General features: G+C 53.5%; 4 protein-coding genes across 4 annotated transcripts; 3 read left to right on the forward strand and 1 right to left on the reverse strand.

Annotated features, from left to right (window-relative positions):
• Positions 1 to 2,928: 2,928 nt before the first annotated feature.
• Positions 2,929 to 6,601, forward strand: BO70DRAFT_137132 (tyrosine protein kinase SWE1). Its single transcript, XM_025538102.1, has 2 exons — positions 2,929 to 5,668; positions 5,735 to 6,601. The coding sequence occupies exons 1-2, from the start codon at positions 3,200 to 3,202 to the stop codon at positions 6,467 to 6,469; spliced, it is 3,204 nt and encodes a 1,067-aa protein (XP_025395886.1). The 5' UTR covers positions 2,929 to 3,199; the 3' UTR covers positions 6,470 to 6,601.
• A 4,824-nt stretch (positions 6,602 to 11,425) lies between these two features.
• On the forward strand, positions 11,426 to 12,219 carry BO70DRAFT_365334 (cytochrome b5-like heme/steroid binding domain-containing protein). Its single transcript, XM_025544039.1, has 2 exons — positions 11,426 to 11,734; positions 11,849 to 12,219. The coding sequence occupies exons 1-2, from the start codon at positions 11,558 to 11,560 to the stop codon at positions 11,924 to 11,926; spliced, it is 255 nt and encodes an 84-aa protein (XP_025395887.1). The 5' UTR covers positions 11,426 to 11,557; the 3' UTR covers positions 11,927 to 12,219.
• A 286-nt stretch (positions 12,220 to 12,505) lies between these two features.
• BO70DRAFT_299062 (putative nuclear migration protein) lies at positions 12,506 to 16,392 on the reverse strand (the record flags this gene model as incomplete). Its single annotated transcript, XM_025539628.1, has 2 exons — positions 12,506 to 13,332; positions 13,395 to 16,392. 2 exons carry the CDS (start codon positions 16,390 to 16,392, stop codon positions 12,506 to 12,508), a joined length of 3,825 nt encoding a protein of 1,274 aa, XP_025395888.1.
• Positions 16,393 to 20,542: 4,150 nt separating this feature from the next.
• On the forward strand, positions 20,543 to 22,852 carry BO70DRAFT_373803 (haloacid dehalogenase; the record flags this gene model as incomplete). The annotated part of the gene is made up of 3 exons (XM_025544934.1): positions 20,543 to 21,307; positions 21,824 to 22,699; positions 22,751 to 22,852. The coding sequence occupies 3 exons, from the start codon at positions 20,543 to 20,545 to the stop codon at positions 22,850 to 22,852; spliced, it is 1,743 nt and encodes a 580-aa protein (XP_025395889.1).
• Positions 22,853 to 24,248: the final 1,396 nt, after the last annotated feature.

Below are 24,248 nucleotides of genomic sequence, written 5' to 3' on the forward strand. Positions count from 1 at the left end.
GCACCACCCCTTTGAAGATTGGGGACAGGCTCCAGGAATCAATCGGTATACCCTGTTTTGATCGTTGCTTATAAGGTGATCAAATATATATACGATTCGTTATGACGAGTTGAGGACACAACTGATCTATATCACCGAGCCACCCACAAAAAGAAACAAAAGAAAGCAAATATATATGTATAAAAGAGCGTGCAAACAAGTAAGTAGAAGGCATAAGGTAAGCATGACCCCCAAAAGCCTACACTGGGATGCAGAATAGATGATCATCAAAGCCCTGACCATTTATTGCCTGAGGCGACCGGACCGTCCTGTTTCCCTGAAGCACTGAAGCCCGGAATCTAAAGGTTGTGTGGGGGAGATACCGGATCTCGAGGCAAATGGTGTATTCGGAGTGCGTTAAGTTCCCGCAGTTACTGTTTCTTCGATGACGTATGATACCAAAGGGGGGATTTGGTAGGTATGTCCGCCACACTCTGTATGGGGGGAAACGGTTTATCTGAGAAATAATCGATCCATGATGGCGATCTCCTACGTCAGATATACTTGATCTGGACACGTCGACGATGGGTGGGCGACACGTGTTGCTGAGGGATGAAGTCGGACCGTGAAGAGTTGTATCTACAACTTACAATCTACTCCCGCTTACTACGGAGTAGAATCTGGCAGACGCGGGAGAAGAAGCACAAGGTACCTGGTCGACACCCAGGGACGCCGAAAATTCCATCAGGTAAATGTTAGTACTGTGTACATACCCCGTGGAAACTGGAAGCACCATCGAAGCGCGGAAAGAGCGGAGTGGGAACCCTAAGAAAGCATGCCCAAGCCGCCCTGTGCCCGAACGATTCAACGAAGACAAGTGCGGGAAAGAAACAGAAAAGAAACGAAAAGCTTAAATAAAAAAGGGAAAAGGGAAAAGGGCGGAAAATAAAAACGAATACAAGGAGGAAGGACTGGGCTGACCAATCGACCCTTTGCCACCACCTTTTCATGCTTATTTATTTACCAGCAGGTATGTACTCTCCGTACATACTTACTTGCACAGCTGACAGGATTTCAGTGGCGATTATTCAGGGTACGGGGAAGCAGGAAGATTGGTTTCAAAACTCAAGTAGCTCATAGTGGCCATGATAAACCTGGTAAATATATCAGCGCACATGCAAGGGAGTAGAATAAACTAAAAAGGCTGAGTCGATCCGGCGCCCCCGCGTGTCTTATCAACATTATCGATAACTATTTACTCCGTAGAGTCACTCCGTGTTTAATATTATTGTTGACGATTGGGGAGGGGCGGCAGCGGCAGATGGAACCGAAATCTGGTTCCCGGCCCAGCCCTGGTACTGCCTAGTACGGAGTCCTGGTGAACTGGAGTTGGATGACAGTCAGACTTCAGATGATTATTGCAAATGAATCTAACATACCAAAGTGCTTTTTGTATATAGCGTACCGATACAGTATATAAAGTCAATCTCTAGATAGCAGAAATTGCTGTATAGGTAGGTAGTGGTGGTGGTAGGTGTAGTACCTTACTAATACCTCCAGTACCCGGTATGTAATGTGGTATCTATCGTATGATCCACGGGAGGGATTTGAGGGCCCGAGAGAGAGGGGAGGGGACTGGAGGGGGAAAGGAAGAGAAGGGGAGGAACCCTTGGGGGGAGAGGGGGGGGGTTTACGCGTGACGCTCCCGGAGCTAGACCCAAAGGAGCGGGGCAACAACAACAAACGACGCGAACTTGGCGCGTGGGAGAGAAACAAAGGCCCCACGCCGGGGATTGGCTGGGCGCGCGCGAGCAAAAGAGAGGCTTCCAACTGGCTGGGTACCTGAACCAAGTCCTGCCTATGGATGGCTGCCCTGCGCCCGCGACCTCCAGCCAGTCAGTCCGCCAGTCAGTAGTGGTAGTAGGTGACTACTACTACTACTATGTTGACTCGCTTCTTTTTTTTCCCTACTTGTCTCCCCAAGTCTCTCCCATCACAATCCCTCCTCTATCCATGACTACTAATACTACACTACTACTACGACTACTACTATCACCATCACTACTACTACTACTAGTACTATCGCTCCCCGCCAACCTTAACCTCTCGAAACTCTCCTCCCGTAAGGGAAACCCATCGGGCCATTGATTTACCATTATTGAAGGCTGGCTTTGCATACCGCAACTTCCGTCCCAGCGCCGCCAGCCCCTCCCTCCGTCCAGTCCGTCCGCGACCATCATCTCACACCATTCTCACTCTCCCGACCACTGCGACGGTGCACCCACCCACCCACCTTTCATCCCTTTCTTCGTCTCGACTCCTCTTCTTCTTCGCGTGGCTGTCTGATTCTTTTTTTGGCCCCCCCGTCGAGCCCCCCCCCTTGCGCTGTCAGTCCCTCCGTCGGAGAAGTTCGATCATTCAGGTTTTAAAGGAAGGAAGGGAGACGGAAGGGAGGCGACCATCTTGCTGCCGCCGGTGTCCTTTCTATCAAATCAAAATCATCCCTCTTACATCCCTCTCTGCAAGTCGCTCCCTCCCCAGCTGCGCATCGGTTGCTGTTGGTCGCTGTCTTGGAATTTCTCGCGTCGGCCTTGTCGCGCACATCCCCGTCCTGCGTGCGCCGCATCGTCGCGTCGCGCCTGCTTGTTTTGACGCCCGCATTGTCACCCTGAAACATTCCCGCTTATCGATCGGTTTCGTTCAACGACGCTGCGCAGACTCGAAGAGACATCGTGTTTCAGGCGCGTGGCCCCGTGCCCGAGAGCGCGAAGAGAGCCGTTTGTGTCTACCTTCTCCCACGCTCTTTTGAGGTGTATGGAGGTTTTTACAAGCGCTTTCGAAGCCCCCGTGGTCTCGGAATAAGCTGGTGATGTGCATCCATCTTCTGTTTCGCATTACCGACTTGTTTTGCCTGGACCCTATCACAGGCGCGGAGCCTTACTTTCTTAGCATTCCACTGCGGTCGACAACAACCTCCGACCCCGTTTCTGGTTAAGACAGGAGGAGGAAGAGAGGAGAGCACCGCCACAGGCTCTGTTTGTCGTACCCGCCTGTTGTTGTGAACGCACATTGCGGTATTCGTCGTGAGCTGATCCGCATCGTATCTTGTCGACCTCATTGCACTACAGCCCATAATCGACTGCTGGAGTGAGGGTTTCTCTACCTTAGTACACCCTAGAGGATCATATCATTGCGCTGCCTCTACAAACCGATATACACAATGGTTGCGACGTTTTCGCCGCACCGCGATGCGGGTGGCACGTTACACTTGCCCTCGCACCCTGGTATTCACCATATGGATGCTAACTCGGCCATCCGACAACTGCGCCGGTCATTGTCCCGTTCACCTTCCAAGAGTTCCAACTTCCCATTGCTTGCCTCCCGAAATCACTCGCCATCGAAAACAGCACCATATATCTCGTCTCCTTTGTCACCGTCACGAAGATCCGCACAAAGCAACTTCGTCCTTTTCCCGAGCTCCTCTCATCAGTCTCCATTCGCAGTGCCGTATCCTCCTAGCGCTAAGATAACAAGACCTACAATGCGCCGTGTGCGGACGTCTCCAAGAAGTCCTGTGAAGCGTGCTTTGAATATCTGCACGGACCACGGAAACGCGAAGCCTGCGCAGTCAATCCCAACAACCCCCGGCGTGGAAAATACCCCCACAAGTCCGGCGCCTACTCAAGTGGAAAATGTACCTGACGACACCTGTCTCGATGACACGTCCGCATGCACAGAGCCCACCCTGGCACCGCGTACATCACTCTCTCGAATCGAGAAGCGGCGCAGTGGGACTTTCGGCTCATATGCCACAGTTAGCCCATTGAAAAGGAGCGATGGAATCATGAACTTGGATCGGGTGTCTCGCGGTAGTCCTTCGGCCAAGAGGCGAAGTGTCCATGCTGCCAACTTGTCGGGTGAGTTCAGCATATTTGACAATGAAGACTCTCCGAATATTGTTGAGGACGCTCGAGTTGAGTCTTCAGCAGAGACCAACACGCCCACGTTTCCCACCGCCATAACCCCATTCAGCCCCTTTGCCACCATCCCCAAAAGATCATCCTCGTTACGGCGATCTACTCTTCAGCAGCGCCAAAGTGATCGCTCCCTTTTCGCTAGAGCAAAGGCCATGGGCGAAATGCCTGAGGCTCCAGACATCGGGACCCCTCTCACAGTTCGGCCACGCATGTCTTTGGATCACAGCCTTTTCCAGCCTAACAGGGACAGCCCTTTCTCATCTCGACCGACGCCTGGTAGCCCGTTATTTGCATCGACTGGCAACAATACTGAGCAGCCCCGCCCCGCCGCCCACCCGTTGTCCAGGACCATCACTCAATCGTCATCTGGATCCAGTCTAGCGGACGACTCTCCCACACATGAGCCCATTCATAAGGGCGATCGCCCGAGAGGGATTTTCAATTTCTCTAAATCTCTCCCTGCGGGGGCCACTCGGCCTGTTCCGGTGCGACATCTCAATCGTGAAGATTCAACATCCTCCGTTGACTCCTTTGCTACGCCCGAGAACTATAAGTTGGTCAAGCCTCTTCCTGCGGCGTTCATGTCAACTGGTCTCATATCGAAAAAGAACCGTAACGCTGAGGATTCCCGGAACACGCTAGGATTCAGCAAAAACATGCCAGATACCCCGTGTAAACGGCCCATTAACCTTTTCCCCACTGGTGGATCAAAATTACAGGGGGACCGACCTCTAGACATAACAAACCTTGCTCAGCAGTCGGATGCGATACCTCCATCGCCGTTCAATCCCCCCAGCTCGCGTCCGAAACCCGGACCTTTTGCTCGAGGCATGGGTATTTTCGGCAACTCTTTTAACAGACCCGAGGTGTCACGACGTGGCAGCTTTGCGAGTACTGATGGCGAGGAGTTATTGCCATCTCAATCACCCTGCGGCCGGCAGAACAGCCAACCACTAAGCGAGTCTGACTTTCCCCCGACGCCAACCAAGCAGACATTTTTCCCCTCTCGAACCTATCCGCCCCAAGTCTCACAGATCGCTTCTCTTGAAAGATTAGCAGAGGCTAAGGGAGTCAATTCAAGTCCCCTGCATGACAGGTTTCAGCGTGGCTCTCCACGTACTCCGCAGGATCATTTCTTCCCTGATCCGAGTGGGCTCTCGATTTCTAACGACCAGCAGTCTATTAAACCCGACTTTAATTCCTCTAACTTGCCGGCGACTCCCACTGGCCCTCGTGACTCATTCCAGTCTGGGAAACGTCCCAGCCTTCCGTTGGCTGGGTATCATGCGCCAGATGTAGACCCTAGCTTAACCTCACGTTTCGAGCGGGTTGAGCTGGTTGGGACTGGAGAATTTTCTCAGGTTTACCGTGTTGCTGAGCCTCACGACACACCGAAGCCCCCTCTTTTCCCGGATGACGCGCATCCTCCCAAAACATTGCCTGAACAGGTATGGGCTGTCAAGAAGTCAAAACAACCGTATTCGGGCCTGAAGGACCGCGAACGTCGCATCCGTGAGGTGGATGTTCTCAAGTCGCTGACCAACTCTGATCACATCATCTCCTTCATCAATAGTTGGGAAGATTACGGGCATCTTTATATTCAGACAGAGTTTTGCGAGGAAGGGAGTTTGGACGTGTTCCTGGCCCAAGTTGGACTCAAGGCAAGACTAGATGATTTTCGGATCTGGAAAATTTTGTTGGAGTTGTCCATGGTAGGTTTGCTGATCTTGGAAGCTGGTCAAATCGGACGTTGAGGATCGTGCTAACCGTAACGATAGGGTTTAAAGCACATCCATGACATGGGGTTCATCCACCTCGACTTAAAGCCGGCCAATATCCTAATAACCTTTGAGGGCGTCTTGAAGATTGCTGATTTTGGCATGGCCGCACGTTGGCCAGCAGAAGATGGAATCGACGGCGAGGGCGATCGGGAATACATTGGGCCGGAAATCTTAATGGGCCGCTTTGACAAACCGGCCGACCTTTTCTCGCTAGGCCTGATCATGTTTGAGATTGCTGGGAATGTCGAGCTGCCGGACAATGGCCTCTCATGGCAGAAGCTCCGTAATGGGGACATGAGCGACATTCCCAGTCTGACATGGAGCTTTGAGACCAGCATTTTCCGCGACGCGTCCGGTAATCCGATATCAGAAGAGCCCTCGTTCGAAGAATTATGTACATCCGACTTTGGGGACGACGATTTCGGTGCAGACAGTTTTCTCGGAGGCCGGTCGTCAAATAAGCGACAAGCAGTCCCAGTCATTCGGACAGGAGAGCTCGTTGATCCTCCTGACTTCATGGTTGATGCCGGCCACGAGCAGGCCTTGGATAAGATCGTGCGATGGATGATCTCACCGGAGCCGCTTGATCGACCCACAGCGGATCAAGTGCTGGAGACGTACGGAGTCCAATTTGTTGCCTGCCGGCGCCGCGCTGGAGCCATCGTTTACGAAGGCAACTGGGGCCCTGCCGACGATGTCCTGGCAGAGGACGCCGAGATGATCGATGTTTAATCATCACGACTTGACATATCTAGTGCATTTGGACGGAGTTGGCGCTTTCCTTTACAATACCATCTAATGACGGCGTTTATGCGAGAATCCGAACTTTTGATCTTAATGTCCATTTCCCTCGATGACCCAGATGTGATCGGGATGCCTCACCCACCATCCTTCATGATTCGGACGACGAGAGACTTGACTAGTCTCCTGGAGGGGTGGCCGTCCACTCATTTCCTACGATATTTCTTTTGTTAGTGAGCCATTGATTTAGCGATTATGATGGGTTCTTCTTTCCTCTGTCGCGTTCCCTTCCCTTCTCAATGTACTTATGTCTTCTGCATGATTGGATCCTTGCCACTGGAGACGGACGAGGCAGGATGTCATGCGGTTTGCTTTGCTGGCGCCCTTTGCGGCCCTTTTATTTTCCTCCCCTCCCTCCATATGTTTTGATTGATGTTGACGTTTCTTTTGTTGGAGTGACTTGAGGGTCTGGAGTAGTTCCTCCCTGCTCATGCACTTGGGGCGTTTGACGATGACTATAACCAGTTACCCTACCATGCATGACTACTATGTATTCCATATCCTTGGCCTTGAGCTTTTCTCTTCGCTACCATGTCTTTACTTCTTGTGTCTTCCCACCCTCCTCCCCCAATTCCCCTTGTGACACTACGCTCCTCTATATGTCCTTGGCAGAAAGGAAACCGCCTCGATGTGATCAAGCCGGCTTGAGAGCAGCATAATGTTTGTGAATTAGATGTTGAAATGCACCTCCACCCTGGATGGACACCGCATGATTGATTCCCTGTAGTGTAGCGTGAATAAGTATTAGTAGCTAAGTAGGGCGGGCAGCCGTCGGAGTCTCGCCAAGGCGACCGGCCGGTCGCCTTGGCTTGGCGGTAGCTGCTGCTTCTTCGCCTCCGCAAGTTGCCATTCATTTCACCTACGAACCACTCTCTACCCTCCCGACTTGCAACGGCTACGGTCGCTCTCCACTGCCTCACTCGGAGCGAAATTGGCTCTTTATCTATTAGTCCCTCGACCACTCAAGCAATTGCCATCCCCAGCCCATCACTGGCTGGTCTTACCTCAGGTCCGCGGCGATAATGCGCGACTCGGCCTGAAGGCCTCATCATCGACGCACGCACGCACGCATTCGATCTGGGCTTCGCACCACCGAGTGTCACAGTCCTCACGCCGGCGACATTGAAGTCACAGAAGTCGCAGCCTGATTCCCTGGGGTAATATATTCTCTCCTGGCTCCTATTCTCCCCTACGCGCCATGGATCACAGGACGTTCGTGTCGGACTCTCTCCTCCGCCTGACGAACGCGTCGGACCCTACCGTCGTCGACTTTGTGCTTGCCACTGCTACATCCGCGAAATCGGCCACCGCCTTGCAAGATAAACTGCTCCCTTTCCTGGACGGCAGCTCCGGGGACATCGGCTCGTTCTGTGGGGAACTCTACCGACGGGTTGGTGCGGGCGCGGAGAATGGATCCAGCTCTGGCAATGCCACCGTGGCAGCCAAAACCCAAGCTGGCACTATGTCGAAGAAAAAATACCGGCTTTTGGAAATGGAAGATGACGTACCGGAGTCTCGGGGCTCTTTGGCTCCCGTGAATGTTGAGGCCGACAGGGAGAGACGCAGACGGAGAGACAAAGACCGGAATAATGGCCGGAACGCCAAGGATACGGAGAGCGGTCGCAGCCGCTGGGAGAAGGACGAGAGTCGCAAGCGCGACCGCAGTAGCGGGGAGGCATCTCGTGATCGCCCCCGCACGAAGAAGCTGCGACAACGGGATGCGGGAGACTTTGACGACCGCTGGGGGGATGAGGAAGTTTTCGAGGACGAGCTCTATGATAACGACGAGCAGGCAGGCGATTTCGAAGAGTCACCTACGAAACGGACTCGGCTAGACGATGGGTCTGCGTCACCTCGGTCGAACGCTTCCGCAGATCTAGACCCAGAGACTGCAAAGGAGCGGGACCGGAAACGAGACCTCGAGGAACGCGATGAGTTTGCGAGGCGGCTAGCCAAGAAGGATGATGGCAAAACGAAAAAAATCGTGGAGGACCGCACCAGGGATGGCGAGGCCGCTCGGCGACGGGCTTTGGCGGACGACTCTTCGGCTCGAGCTACTGTCATGCCCGAGCTTAGGATGCGCTCTCGGCAGGAATATCTCAAGAAACGGGAGACCGAACGCCTGGCCTTGTTGCGCAGGCAGGTCGTGGAGGAGACGGCGGAGCTGCGCGACAATCCCAGCCTGACGCGGAGGGAGAAGGAGGAGTTCGCTCGGAATCGAGAGGTGCTGCGGATCGCCGAGGAACGCCTGCGAATTGATGACCACCGCGATGGCTACATGATGCCTGAGGACTACATTACAGAAAAGGGCAAGATTGATAGGAAGAAAAAGGAAGATGCGCTCTACAGGCGGTATGTGGACCGGGATGAGCAAGGCCAGGAGCGGTTCATTACGGAGCACGAGGAGTGGGAGTTGGAGCAGACTGCCAAGGCAAAAGCACAGATCAGTCGGGCTGAATTTGTAGACGAGGGTGACTACGAGTACGTGTTCGACGACTCGCAGAAAATAAATTTCGTCATGGATGCCAAGATGGAGGGCACACAAAAACCCATGACCCAGGAGCAACGGAGGCTTCAGGAGCAGATTGATGCGGCGGAGAAGAAGGCGCAGTCGATGGAGGAAACGCGGAAAAGCCTGCCCATCTATCAGTTCCGGGAGCAGATCATTCAAGCGGTGCACGACCACCAGGTGCTGATCATCGTGGGAGAGACCGGTTCGGGTAAGACAACACAGATTCCTCAATATCTTCATGAGGCTGGATTCACCAAAGGCGGCTTGAAGGTCGGATGCACGCAGCCGCGACGAGTCGCTGCCATGAGTGTTGCCGCTCGAGTGGCGGAAGAAATGGGGGTGAAGCTGGGCAACGAGGTTGGATACGCCATTCGATTCGAGGATAACACGAGCGACAAGACCGTGCTAAAGTATATGACGGATGGTATGCTGTTGCGAGAGCTCTTGACAGAGCCCGACCTGGGCCAGTACTCCGCATTGATGATCGATGAGGCGCACGAACGGACGGTGCCTACAGATATCGCTTGTGGACTCCTGAAGGATATCGCGAAAGCGCGGCCGGACCTCAAACTGCTCATTTCCTCGGCCACAATGGATGCCCAGAAGTTCCAACAGTACTTTGATGACGCGCCTATCTTCAACATCCCTGGCCGCCGGTACCCCGTCGATATCCATTACACCTCGCAGCCAGAGGCAAACTACCTGGCTGCGGCCATCACCACTGTCTTCCAGATTCACGTCACTCAGGGCCCCGGGGATATATTGGTGTTTTTGACTGGTCAGGAAGAGATCGAAGCAGCGGAACAGAGTCTCCAGGAAACAGCGCGAAAACTGGGGAGCAAGATTCCGGAGATGATAATCTGCCCGATCTATGCCAACCTCCCGTCCGAGCTTCAGACGAAGATATTCGAACCGACGCCACCGAAAGCACGGAAGGTGGTGCTGGCGACAAACATAGCGGAAACCAGTCTGACGATTGATGGGATCGTCTACGTGATCGACCCGGGCTTTGTCAAGGAGAATGTCTTCAACCCGCGGACTGGAATGGAAAGCTTAGTGGTGACACCATGTTCGCGAGCGTCTGCCAACCAGAGAGCCGGTCGTGCTGGCCGTGTCGGACCGGGGAAATGTTTCCGACTGTACACCAAGTGGGCTTACCACAACGAGCTGGAAGAAAGCACGACGCCGGAAATCCAGCGGACGAACCTGAACAGCGTCATTCTGATGCTGAAGTCCCTCGGAATCGACCAACTACTTGACTTCGACTTCATGGACCCCCCGCCGGCGGAGACGATTATCCGTGCGCTGGAGCAGCTCTACGCCCTGGGAGCGCTGAACGACCGAGGCGAGCTGACCAAAATTGGGCGGCAAATGGCGGAGTTCCCGACGGACCCCATGCTCGCCAAGGCAATTCTGGCAGCGGACAAGTACGGCTGTGTGGAAGAGGTTCTGTCGATCGTGTCGATGCTGGGAGAAGCGAGCGCTCTGTTCTTCCGACCCAAGGACAAGAAGATCCATGCGGACAGCGCACGCAACCGCTTCACCGTCAAAGACGGTGGTGACCACCTCACACTTCTCAATATCTGGAACCAATGGGTGGACTCAGATTTCAGCGTTGTATGGGCCAAGGAGAACTTCCTGCAGCAGCGGAGCCTGACGCGCGCGCGCGATGTTCGCGACCAGCTGGCGAAGCTGTGCGACCGGGTCGAGGTCACGGTCAGTACTAGCGGATCGAACAACCTGCAGCCGATCCAGAAGGCGATTACGGCAGGGTTCTTCCCGAATGCGGCCCGGCTGCAACGCGGGGGGGACAGCTATCGCACAGTGAAGAATGGGCAGACGGTGTACCTGCACCCGTCGAGCACACTGTTCGAAGTGAACCCACGATGGGTGATCTACTTCGAACTGGTGCTAACGAGCAAGGAGTATATGCGCAGCAACATGCCGTTGCAGGCGGAGTGGCTGGTAGAAGTGGCCCCGCACTATTACAAGAAGAAGGATCTGGAGACACTGGGCGTGGAGAAGAAGATGAAAGGACAGGGGGCGGCGGGCGAAAAGAGTCGAAATTGAGTGGTGAGTGAGTGATGGTTGGCTGTCTAAATAGACAGTGTATGATTGATTGATTTCCTGTAGATACCTCTCCCCCTTCTCCGCAGTGTGTATACGCCACCCATGTTACAATTCCGTACTCCATATCTAGATATGCATATCTACACACATTTCATTATGACTCCCAATTTAGTTAGTATACCACTCCGGAGTACCGTGTTGTGGAAAGGCCAATCACCGGGCCTGGATTGCCACGCAGGCCGTTGACCGCGGCTCGCAAGCGGGTAGACAACCTCGGCTGTCACAGCGCGGCCAACCGAACCCAACTTAAACCAGCCCCCCGACCCCGGATTCCAGATTCCACCTTCCAGCGTCATCTGATCCACTCCACTCGACTTAACCACCCGGACAACAACCCAACCTCCAACCCTCAACCCCCAGAAAACCTCACGACCACAATGTCCCAAGCCTTCACCCCCGCCGACGTCGCCGCCCACAACTCCCCAGACAAGGGTCTCTACATCATCATCGACAGCAACGTCTACGACGTCACCCAGTTCGTCGACGAGCATCCCGGCGGCGCCAAGATCCTGAAACGCGTGGCCGGCAAGGACGCGTCCAAGCAGTTCTGGAAGGTGAGTTGATACCTATGGGTTGAGCCTGGTTCTTGGGGATCGCTCGATACATACATGCATACGGGCATGCATACACCAGATGACGTGAGCAGAAGGCTGACATGTGCTTTCTAGTACCACAATGAGGGTGTTTTGAAGAAGTATACCCCCAAGTTGAAGGTCGGGGAGGTGAAGGAGGCGGCGAAGTTGTGAGGAGGTGGAAGGGAAGGAAGGAAGTGAAGGAAGAAGAAAAGGCCACTGATATGCACCGGACGGACGGGCGGGCGGGATTTGGGCTAAGTACCTATCTCTGCATCATACATTTTGGTTACTCGGTATAGAGAGGATGGGGTTGGTCAGGACGTGGGTGCTATAGAGCAACAGAGCACAGAGAAAGGGTGCATTACGAGCGCTAAAGGGCAAATCTCCTCTTTTTATGATAGGCTGTTTTATTTGGTATTGGGGTTTGTGTTGTAGTTACATGTTGCGGAAGCGAATATTGAACAAGATTAAATATAAGGTTTCTCACATTGTGTCTGTGGATTAGGAGGAGGGCCAACATTTCAAATCGGCTATGGTGTGAGACTGGCTAGTATAGAAGGCCGTCTCCAGGTAATGAAACATTAATAATACTATCCGCTAAAGCGTAGGGAGAGAGAGAGAGAGAGAGTGTGTGTGTGTGTGTGTGGGGGGGGGGGTGTATCAGTGGGCATCAAGCCCTATGTTGCGACGTGCAAATCTCACATATATGCAGCAGCAAACGATGTTTTCGGTTACTGGGCACTGCCCCGTTTAGAATCCCCCGAACGGATCAACATGGCGAAGGGACCCGCCTTCTCCAAATGGGGAGAGGGACTCCAGCTCCTGACTCGCACTCCAAGCGCTCGACGCCTTTCTGACGTGTCGCGCTGGACGGGGACCTTTGTGTCCGTTGGCCTGGTCAATAAAAGCCTCCATTCGAACAGTGCCGATAGCGTCGAAAAAGTTCCCTGTTCCCATGCTGGCCTCTGAAGTGCGGCGAGTGACACTGCTTCGACTGCTGTTGAGCCCCTGACCGTATGAGGGGGTGTATGTCTCTGAGGAGCCCCGCGTTGTGGCTACCGACGGCATCGTGCCCTGGCTGGAGAAGCTGCGGATGATAGGTATTCGGGGAGCAGTGTTGCTCCGCTTGCGGGCATGATTCGAGAATCGTGGCACGGTCGGCGGATCGGCGGCGTCGATTGAACCGACCGGTTCTAGCTCATTGGGAAGCTCAGGGACGGGCTCGGGCTGACTGAGAAGAGATCGCTTTCCCTTAGGTCGCGGCCGAGGTCGACCCTTGGCTATCCGAATCGAATCACGGATCGGATTGCGTCGCAATGTTGCTGTGGGTGCTGGGGAGGTGAACTCCTCCTGTGGGACCGGGGGAAGGGTATCCAGGTCATGAAGTCCCATGGAAGAGTGACTGAGGAAAGACAACGCTGTCAACCAGATGTAATGCCGCTCAATGGTCGTGGCAGTGAACTTCAGGGCGCGTTGAGGTGTCAGGATTAATATCGATCGATTAAAGTTGTGTTGTGGGTTGAGCCCTTTAGGCAGCGGATTGTCATCTTTGACATCGAGGACGGACTGGATGATCACTGCTCCGGTGTCAGCACAGCGCGGCTTGAGAAAAATTCGGATATGAATAAGGAAGACCTACACTTTCGACCGCTCTTACCAAGCAGCGCTGGCCCGCTGGTCGGCTGCTTGCTGCTCCACATGACGGCGCGCTCATAAGGTGCTAGCCAGACCCATCGTCTGTGCCTCGCGCCGCTGTTGGTTATATTGGCAGACACTTCATCGGCGTTGCGGCCCTCCCAATTGTCCTTGGGCTCGCCGACACCACCAAATGATCTCCGTCTCCGGATGTACTTGTACATCCACTCCCCAACCATCGTCTGCGCAATGGCATCCACAACGCTCGTGGGCTGGACAGTTGTCGCCGTGGAATCATGCCGCCCATGTGCGAAGGGGCGAGACACAGTTGGAGGGTAAGCCGACCGTCTTTGAACAGCCCGTCCTCCTGAGGGCGCGGTAATATTGTCGAATGGAAGGGGGGGATGCTGAGGGCTGTCCGGGGTATAGGACGATGTGGACATCGTGGGTGATGACCGGTCGTGATGCTCCGTTTGTGACATCGCAGCTGCAGATCGGACGCGCCGCAAAGTTGGGCGTCGGATAATTGATGCCCGTCCGCGATCAGAGAAGTTTCGAGGGTTGGATGGTGTCGGGCTCTGACGACCATCGCTTCCGTTGCCGGGGAATTTCCGTGAACTGAATCGCATCGGCACAGGGATTGGGGGAGCGATACTAGATGCACTAGTACTATCAATGCTGGGCTCGCTGGGACTTCGCACACGAGCCTTCTGATATGTAGCTGCCCCGCTAGAAATTATTGCTGTCTTGCGGATATCTTGCTGCCGTGCTCCAGAGACCCCAAACCCAAACCGTTGGCTCCAAGAAGGTGCGGCTGTGTCTTTGGAACTTTGGTCAATTGACGTTCTGGACTGCTGGGTTTCCTCTTCTCGCAGATTCTCATCGACTTCAGGAAGTACAGCCTCGTCCAAGCTGGAACGCGTCGAGACTAGCTTTCCTCTCTTTAGTGTATACGAAGCAAATGGGCGATTGAGAAGTTCATCATCGCTAAAGATGTCATTAGTCGACTCGGGTAGCTCTTCGTCACTTGCCTGATCATCAAACCCAGCAAAGAGGCTACTGGATCGTGGGGGCCGCCTAAGCTCTGACTTGGACTCTTCGGACAGAGGCCCGTTGTCATTGTTTCCCGGGTAGGCTTGCACCGGATCAACTGTCTTAATGCGCAGTGAATGTTTGCTCTCCCTATTTTTGGCCCTTGGAGGAGGCGCGCGGTAAGGTTGAATAGCATGGTCTTCAGTGCTCTTGTCGAATGGGAGATCCGGTATCGCTGACGGAAGTAGACTGGCCGGCAACTTTACAGCCCGCTGGCCAATCCGAATCTCCTCTGTTTGTATACCAATCGTTCGGCTGTCAACCTCGAAACCCAGATTGGCCTGGCAAGAAGCACTCTTCGTTTGAGGAGGCAGAACCACGCTTCCTCGAGGGGAGGATGGTTCTGAACCTGGTGGGTGTATCGCAATCATGGGAATCCCAAGTGCGGACGATTTCACGTCGGTTGCCGCGACATTGACCCTAGTGTCGTCCGTTTCTGTGACTGGAGGTTGGACGGTCTGCACGGAAACTGACACCATTTCAACCTGATCCGAGGCCAATTGTGGTGTTGTCTCATCGAACTTAGGCGTCCATGGGGGAGTGGGAAGATCCTCAACAGTTTGACAAGACGCCGAGATCATATCGATTGTGAGAGTTGAAGTTTTGGGTTGATACAGACAGGATATCTCTCCGTCATCGGGTGATTCAGTATCCTGATCACAGGCATGAAGCTCAGACTTTGATGTCAGCGAGGGTGACGGAGGGGGCGAATACTGGATTCCTGTATCACGGTACATGAATGCTGCTGTAGCTACCTTCAAGGGACTGCTAGGCTCTGAGTTGCCCTCAGACCTGAACCCGTAGCCGTCAGCACTCGCAAGAGAAAGTCCGAGAATCTTTCTCGCTTTCGCGCCCATGCTCATTGTGCGAGACAACTGTGAATGAACCGAGGCCGGGCGCTCTTCTGGGAGCGCCTCGGGCGAGTCAGGTGTAAAATCGGCATCGAGAGACTCGAACTCGTCTTCCTCATCAAATGCTAGCTCCTGTGCCAGACTCAATCCCTCACTCTTGATACCGGGGACGTTAACGACACTGGCCATAGAGTATCGCACATTATGGTAGTCAAGCTCATCGCCGTTATCACTGCTCATACTCGTGACACTAGTCCGGCGTCGCCCTTGACTGCTCGAATGAGCGCTAGCAGAGTCGCTATCTTTGCCCCCGGCCATTTCTCGCATCGGGTCAGTGTCAATTGCTTTAGCATCTCGGTATGGTTGAAATGAGCCAGCTGCCTGGGCGGCCGCTACCTCGTTCAAAACAACCTTTAAGCGCCCCTCTACCACATGGACTTTTCGTTCCAGGCTCCTGCGCTCGCCTTCCCATGCCTCCTTGTCGTGATCCCAAAGTTGTACTGTTCTGTTGATGTCGTCTTCCTGACTCCGCGCCTTCTTTTGCACTTGCTCTAACTTTTTGCGAACGTCTGAAATACTCTCGAGTGCCTCGTCGCGCTCCCGCGCTAGCTCAGTGATAGCTGATGACGTACCACCCTCCAGTAGCTGTAACTGATGCCTGAGCGACCGGGCCTCTTTGGTACTCTTCGACAGACGCTCGTTGAGACCTTCACTCTCTATTCGTGAATCGTCCAGACTTCGCTCCAGGAAGTCAATGGCCTTAGTCCGGTTTTCTACATCCCGACGCAGCGAAAGGATCTCGGAGACAAGAGATGCATGGAGCGTGGGCGTGAACCGTCGCGGATCTAGCGGTGATAGAGTATCCTCGTCGGCGATGTCGTCCGAGTCACTGCGTCCATCAGGCGAGAAGTTTAGGATTGGCAGCGAGTTAGGCGAAGATGATTGCTCGGGGGAGGAGTCTGCCCGAACGTGTATTGAAGGTGGTCGTCGAGGTGTTGTAGAGGGCGTCGGAAATGCTCTCGCCGCTGGAGGGCTTGAGTAAAGGGTATCGGTAGCCATCGCGTTCTCGCTCAAGGTGACTGGACTTCGACAGTCCAAATCATGCCCGTAATGGCGACAGGGCGATCAGAAACCGTAGGGTTGCGTCATGCACTTTCCATGGACTTTACATATGCTCTACTCTCCAGGTCTCCCAGCAAGGTCCGGTCCAACCGGTCAAACGGTGGGAGAATACTGGCCAGCAGCTGCAAGGGTCGCCGATTGGGACTTCGCGACGACTAAGCATTTGGCAAGGCTCATGATCCTGGTCAGCCAGCATGTTCGCTTTTGGTGGAGCCAACAAACGTGGCTGGGAGTAGGGTTGGAAGCCGGAAGGGGCATGCAGATAAGAGAACATTCACCTACAGTCAAATGACAGCTCGGCACGGAGTACTTGCCTCCTCTAGAAGTCTGAAGGCTGACTAGAGCTTGATAGGCGCGTCAATGCGGACGTCAAGTCTCGAGAGAAGAAGGGGGGAGCGAATTATGAACTGGATCGAGTTCTTGACGCCCGGGGGGGGGAGGGGGGCCAGATGGATGTTTGGAGAAACGGGATGGGATTGACCACGGATGATCAAGAAAGTCGTAGCGGCGTCGTGAAGTCCGATAGCAAATTATCTCCCACAGGCGCTGAAAGCCCAGACAAAGATCTGAAGGGGGGGAGGAGGGAGATTGTCTGCCAGGACACCCGTTAGATCATGCCGGATCAAGAGCTAAACTAGGCCACTAGGCCTTGCACAAGAACCTTGTCCATAGTCCGTATATCGGGCGAGGGGAGACCAGCCATCCTGTCGTCGACAGTGGAGAAGCTGTCCGCTAGAGCAAGCTAGAGAGTTAGATCCGTCCGGACTCCAGGGGTGTTCGTTAGGGGGGGGAGGAGGATGGATGGGGAATCGAGTCCAGCTCCACGTACCCAATGACTACTAGTGAATACTCCACCGGAGCTTGCTACTTTGCGACTGGCACACAACGATCCCGATCCAATAGGTAAGTGATAAAGGATATGTCGGACGGAGCGATGGATCAGCTGCAGTCGCAGGCGAATGGAATGGTGGGAGACCACCGTAGTGGTATGGAGTCAACCATCGCTCTCCGGAGTTTGTTGAAGATCGTGGCCAATGGAGCATCAAGGCCCAAAAGGGAGGAAGTGAGGAAGGGGATGGAGAGGTGAAGAAAGGGAGGCGAATCTGAAACAGGGCGACAGGCATTATCCAGCAAGCCGCGGGAAAGGGGAGAGAAGGTTAAAAAAAATAAAGGAAAAAGAAAAAAAGGAGGTCGTCCGTTTGGACGGGGGAGGTTAGATAGCCCGCAGATCATCAGTAGCAACCTACCAAAGGAGCGGGAAACAAAGGGGAAAAGAAATAAAATAAAATAAAATCGACCTAAATAAAGACACTAAAGTAGAAGCCGAGAAAAGACCAGGCGCTGAGGCAGGTCGGACTCGGCGGAGGGAAAGGGAAATTGGCCAGCTGAATGGAGAGTCCGAGTACGGCGTAGCTACTCCGTAGATACACACACAGTACATAAGTACAATAATAATGGGTTGGGTTTGACGGCAGTTCGTGTCATCACACTAGTCCGGGCCCACTGATTGGCTCGGTGGGATCCTCGCCTCTAGACAGATTTCGATTCCCGGGTTGGTTGTGTTGGTGTCTGGTGAAAACCCCGAATCTAAGCCTAGATAGTTAGTATCTAGATAATTAATATCATCTGTGGTCTTCGGGCTAGTAGAACTCCTTAGATACTCCGTATAGGATCAGAGGACCCGACAGGGATTCGTTCCCCAAGGGGAAAATAATAATCAAAAAGCACTCGCTAGATACCCGCTAGGCACATCAATCGTATGATTGGGACGGGAGAGAAAGGCCTCGGAATATCTATCATCTCCATCTCCATCTCAGAGCCAGCATTGTATCCCCAATAATGGCCCCTAGTGAGCCCGTGGTCCGTGTTTCAGAGTTCATCGTCTAGATACATACCTAGTGGCTACGATGTAGCATTAGGCTTCTCACTAGGTAGCCCTACGCAGCTGCCTACGGCCCTGCGCATCCCATCGAGTCGAGGCGAAGTGCCCGCCTGCATGTTACACCCGATCTGCTGCCAACTCCGTGAAGTGTACCTACCTAGATAGACAGTAGACCAGGCCGTCAGGGATTATCATGGTGGTCCGGGCTAATGGATTCAGCTGCAGCCGGTAGCCTGGTCGATACGGAGTAGGCAGATACATACCTACATGGCATGCGAGGTTATAATCTCCGCGCTTCCATAGGTTTGCCACGTCCTTAGCCGAATCCAAACAGAATCCCAGGTGGGCGGCGGGGAAAGATCCTTGGGTGCTTCCGTCCAGCTTAGCTCTCCACTTATCATTTCCACCGTTCCCTGGTTCAGGACCACTGAGGGAGGCGGCCCGGTGCTCAACTTTTGGGTGGTGTCCCCATTCCGGAAATTAGAGGCGGGGTTGGTGACCCTTCCTTAGGTAGGACTAAGGAAGTAGTACTACCGTAAGTATCTACAGAGTACCTCATACCTTGTAAGCTCAGGAGCTGCCCTTGCTGTGGCGCGCTGCAAAAAATCCTCCCTTGATCACATCACGTCCGTGTCGACGGGACGGGATGGCTTATCGATTCCTGTCACCGCATATCGCGGTTTTCGGGTGGATATCCAATAACAATACCGGGCCTTGGCGGTTACCATTGGACTATACAGTACACGGTATCTAGATGGATACTGTGTAAGTATACACACACACACACACATCCTGTCGGCGATGACTTGCGGGCGGTCCGTGATGCAAGGTGATGATGTGCGTTAGATCGTAAAGTGGCCTGGCTATCAAGCCGTGGACAAGAGTCAGCCGAATCAGCTTCCGACTTTCTTCTCCGGCTCAATTTAAGAGAACGTGAGCCCCAGCTTCCAGGCCAATTGGATTCCAGCCTAATCGGCCGTAGTCAGTAGCACTAGTCACCACCGGCTTCATCCTTGGCGACCCACGCGGCAAGACAGACTGCCACTGGACTGGAATTTGCGCCTCGCCCTCCCTCCTCGGCTCGCTCAGGAGAGGGGACAGGAGAAACTGACAGGTCACCGTGCGTTACCCAGCCGACTGCGGGCAAAAAAATTAATAAGATGAATAATAATATTAGGCAGTGATGTGATGGTGGTGAACAGACTCGAGAAGGACGCGAGTCTCTTTCCCGGGATGCGTTTTTCGCCAATAATAATGCCTCGATGGAGAGTAGTGGTATCCATGTGTCGCTGCCTCGCTGGTCTAGGCTTGGTCCAAGTAATGCCTGTCTCGGATGTCGCGCGGATCCCTTGGCCTTGGAAGTTGGGGCACCCTAGCCACAAATCCCGAGGGTGATCACAAGAATAGTAATGGCGTCGTCTTGTTTGGACCGGAGCACAGGCTGCACACAGTGCATACATAACCTGTAAGTACCTAGGTACCTGAACTCAGGTGCAAACGAAGGGAGCCGAATTCGAGGTCATGCCGTTGGACGATCATCGGGCTGCAGCTGTCAATATCTATGAAGGGGGAACTAAAAGGCGCGCCCTGGTCAGTCAACGATGAACGGGGACGTTAATGTAATGCAATGCAGGGCCAGGGATGCTCGGTCCTTCAGGCCCTCAGCGGCTCAGGGACTGGGAGATGCGACCCTTCCTGTAGTATGTACCTCCTTTGTACCTAGTTACATAACTAGGTACGGAGTAGTACTCAACCTGAAGCAGCGAACAGGTGAGAATGTGACAGCTCCAAGGATCACCACGGAGCGTGCGGGGGGAATCTCTTTTAATCCTCTCCGTGCCATTCGCACAGCAGAAAGGCACCTGTCAGGCATCTAGGCATCTAGGCATCTAGGCAGCGAGGCAGCGCGGCAGCCAACGTCACGGGTCCTGGAGTCCCGTCATTACTTACTCATCAACTCCTCCGTACTACTATTCACTCCCCCCTCCGATGACGACTGATTGAAGTGTTAGACTCTGACACAATTCTGGAATGCGTCCGTGTCGGGTCCCTTACATCCAAGAGCCTTACTGCAGTACGTAAGTGCTCCATACACACAGGCAGTTACCAAACTCGTGTAACAAGGCCCACGGACGGTCTTCCCCGAACCCTGCGCCAGTTACATATCCAGAAAAGGTTACGCCACACGCGTCAAATTTCATCACCATGCCGATCAATCCGCTCCCCCAAGTACTCTTCTTCGATGTCTTTGGCACCGTCGTGGAATGGCGCTTTTGTGTCACCAAGGCTCTAGTGGAAGCGGCCGAACTCGCCCTCCTTGACCCTGAAAAGCGGCTACCAGCGAACCTACACGAACGGGCAGAAGGCATGACCTTTCGGGACTGGCAGGTCATTGTTGAAGAATGGCGTAAATCCTATGGCCAATTTACGAGGAACTTTGACCCCTCGCATGGCTTCGTCTCGGTGGATGATCATCACTACACGGCAATCCACAAGCTACTCCAGCAGCGAGGTCTCGAAGACTTGTTTACAGACGACGAGAGATGGAACCTTGCGCTCTGTTGGCATCGCCTGGAACCGTGGCCAGATTCCGTGGAAGGTCTGAGGTTGCTGAATCGTCGGTTTTGTACCTGCACATTATCTAATGGCAACATGTCCCTCCTGGAGGATCTCCGGAACTACGGTTCTTTGCCCTTCACGGACGTGGCTAGTGCAGAGCAGTTTGGTGCTTACAAGCCATCACCTCAGGTATATCAGGGAGCAGCCAGCCGGTTTGGCTTGGAAACTAGCCAGTGTGCCATGGTAGCGGCGCATTTATACGACCTCAAAGCGGCGAAAGCTCTGGGATTCTCCACTATATATGTGGAACGAGCCCAAGAGGAGGCATTTACTGCTGCGCAGATAGCTGAAGCCAAGCAGGAGGGTTTTGTCGATCAATGGATCAGTCTCGGCTCTGACGGCTTGATTGAAGTAGCCAGGCAGTTTGGCACTCCCGCAGAGGCGAGCTCGTAGGCTCATACTGCACAAATTACTTGAACATAGCTGCTGCTGTCCGGAGTACATATGTCCTTTGTCCAGTATGAACAAAAGGGACCCATAGGGTAGAGGGTAGAGGATAGAGATCCTGGTTTGAACTGATCATCATGGCGCTACCAGGGTGCGGAGATACCCGTGTATACGAAGTACTCTCAAGGTATATACTTTCTATCAATCATCCCTCTAGGTCAACCCCGCATGACGAGATCCGATGGGCGCCGATTTGTCAGCACCCTATGCTTTAACGTACCAGTTCAGCATCGGTCGAGACCCTATATATATCCCACTCGTTTGTCTCGGAAGCCGTCAGGATCTCCCTTTTCTATGGTCTTCGTGAAAACATCGATTGCCTGTGCAGCGTACGAATAGCCGGCTTACCAACAGAATGGCGGAACCAGTAAAAGTCCCCTTCACCAAGATCCAACCAGACATGAAATGCTAAGGATACAGGAATTCAAAGTACATCGCCATGCAGATGCAGACGGTCACTTCCGGCGCAAGGACTCTGTCTTCCGCTCGTTCGTATCAGGGGGTCCCAACGCGTTATTCCCTGCCGAGAAAAACCGCTACGTGCTATACCTGAACTATGGATGCCCGTGGGCACATCGGACCAACTTGGTTCGATCGCTCAAAGGCCTTGAGGACCTCATTCAACTGGTCGTCCTTGACCCGGAACTGGGACCCGACGGCTGGTTCTTCTCTGGTCGAAATGGATCCGCAGAACGGGATCCCTTGTATGGATTCACCAAGTTGAGCCAATTCTACTTCAAGGCGAATCCAGGTTATGAAGGACGTTACACGGTTCCGATGCTGTGGGATAAGAAGAAGGAAACCATCGTGAACAACGAAAGTAGCGAAATCATCCGGATGTTTTACATTGGCTTCGACCATCTTCTGCCGGAGGAGCTGCGTGAAATTAGCCGGCCCGGCGGGGGATTTTACCCTGCTCACCTGAGGCCGGAAATCGATGCGATGAATGAATGGGTGTATCACAAGATCAACAATGGGGTGTATAAGACTGGCTTTGCCACGACTCAAGAGGCCTATGACGAGAATGTTTACCCGCTGTTTGAAGCACTGGACCGTGTTGAGCAGCACCTAGGGCATCAGCCGTACTTGTTCGGGGAGAATATCACCGAGGCGGACATCCGACTATACACAACCATTTGTCGGTTCGACGTGGCTTATTATCTGATTTTCCGGTGCAACCTGAGGATGATCCGGCACGATTATCCGCGAATCGACCGTTGGTATCGACGGTTATACTATGATGAAACGGAACGCACCCGAGGCGGAGCATTTAAGAAGACGACCTTTTTGGAGCTTGTATGTGCATTGCTGATACCGGGGGTGGCAATTGCTAACAGCATTGGGCAGTATAAGATCAACTATCTGAAGGCGTTAGGGAAGCGATCGGGCAGCACTCAGACGATTATCCCTGCCGGTCCATCTCCCGACATCCTGCCTTTGGAGGCGTAGTTGATGACGATGATCACCAGTGGCGCGTGGGTAGATTTGAGCTGGGACGGGGCACTCTTTTTTGCGTCACTTGGGTCGAGGGGAGGCCTACCTCTCATGGTTCCAGAATGTCTCTTGCAACCGAGTTTCGCTTTTTGATTGTTGTCGGTACAGGCGATAGGAGAACGGCATCATCTCCTACGGCTTCTCGAAATATCACGGTCGATGCAGACAGATCATAGAGCCAATGTAGCTACAGTCACTCGCCTCGCGTGGCCAGTCCGATGAAACACGGGGCATCCATCCCAGTAGGTCTATCTCAAGAGGAGGGGGTCATTAATGCGGCATTAGACTTTACTAGACACAGCCAGAGGCGGTTAAGCGACCAACGGGAAGAGGGATCTGAAGCCGGAGACCAAAAATTTGAGGGGTTTCCCGCTCTTTCCGAGGGCCTTGCGGGATACGCCTTTGCGTGCTAGTAGAACGTGATAACTCAGAAGTACTAGCAGCTTCCCACAGGCATGGATTTGCTTCTAGCTTTTCTTGGCGCGTCTGCCAGTCGTCATTAAGAAATCGATATGGAGCGGGAGGAGGAGGAGGGGAGATGGGTACCGGACTACCGGGTGCAAAAGAGAAGCAGAAATAGAATATGAATTAGGGTGTTAGTTAGCCTGCTCCGGTCTAGGCATTTTCTTGTCGTAGACTAGTAGGGAGGACTTTGCATTAAATCATGCCCTCTGCAATAGTACGCCTTTTTTTCTTCGGTGTGACTGCGGAGAATCTAGGTAGGTAGGTAGATAGGTGAATCATAGCGAACAATTTCTACAGTATGTGGGAAGGTGGGAGGTAGGAGGTGGGCTGTGAGCTGTGCACGCTATACGGTAGATGGGGACGGTGGAAGAAAGAAGATGCCAGAGCCCGTCTAGAAGGACTTGAGACGCTGTAGTGTGGAGGCAGGTAGCGAGGCGTTTTCAGGGGGTCCGAACTATATTACCTATCTGTTATTAATCCAGGGTGAGTTCAGGAGTGGCCGAGCCCACCCAACACAGAGGCAAGCCGTATATGCATGCATGCATGATTACCATCTAGATGCTGGGTGGAATAGTACAGTACACTACCTTATGGAGTGAAAATATCAAAGAAACACGGAGATAGGGTGCTTGTAGCCTTGTGGCACTCCGTTCACCTGTCACCCTGATTATCTAGGAGCTGTCAGTTCAGGATGCACGGGGATCCAAAGCCATGTGTAAGGTGGGCGGTGTTAGTCTACTTGTCTGTTAGTGACCCAGAACTGTGGGACCCCCCCCCCCCCTTGAACCGGTTCCCCGTCTCGGCCTGGGAGTTGTCATCTCTGGAATTGGGATGGGCAGCGCGATCAAGCTGCATGCACTAGTAGGTTAAGGCCATGCATGGTGAG

This window comes from Aspergillus heteromorphus (genome assembly GCF_003184545.1).
Source record: "Aspergillus heteromorphus CBS 117.55 chromosome Unknown BO70scaffold_30, whole genome shotgun sequence".
Taxonomy (NCBI): Eukaryota; Fungi; Ascomycota; class Eurotiomycetes; order Eurotiales; family Aspergillaceae; genus Aspergillus; species Aspergillus heteromorphus.

Coding starts and splice junctions, on each gene's coding strand:
- BO70DRAFT_137132 (XM_025538102.1), top strand. CDS start 3,200: ATGGTTGCGACGTTTTCGCCGCACCGCGATGCGGGTGGCACGTTACAC. Junction 5,669..5,734: donor TTTTGTTGGAGTTGTCCATG/GTAGGTTTGCTG, acceptor CCGTAACGATAG/GGTTTAAAGCACATCCATGA.
- BO70DRAFT_365334 (XM_025544039.1), top strand. CDS start 11,558: ATGTCCCAAGCCTTCACCCCCGCCGACGTCGCCGCCCACAACTCCCCA. Junction 11,735..11,848: donor CGTCCAAGCAGTTCTGGAAG/GTGAGTTGATAC, acceptor TGTGCTTTCTAG/TACCACAATGAGGGTGTTTT.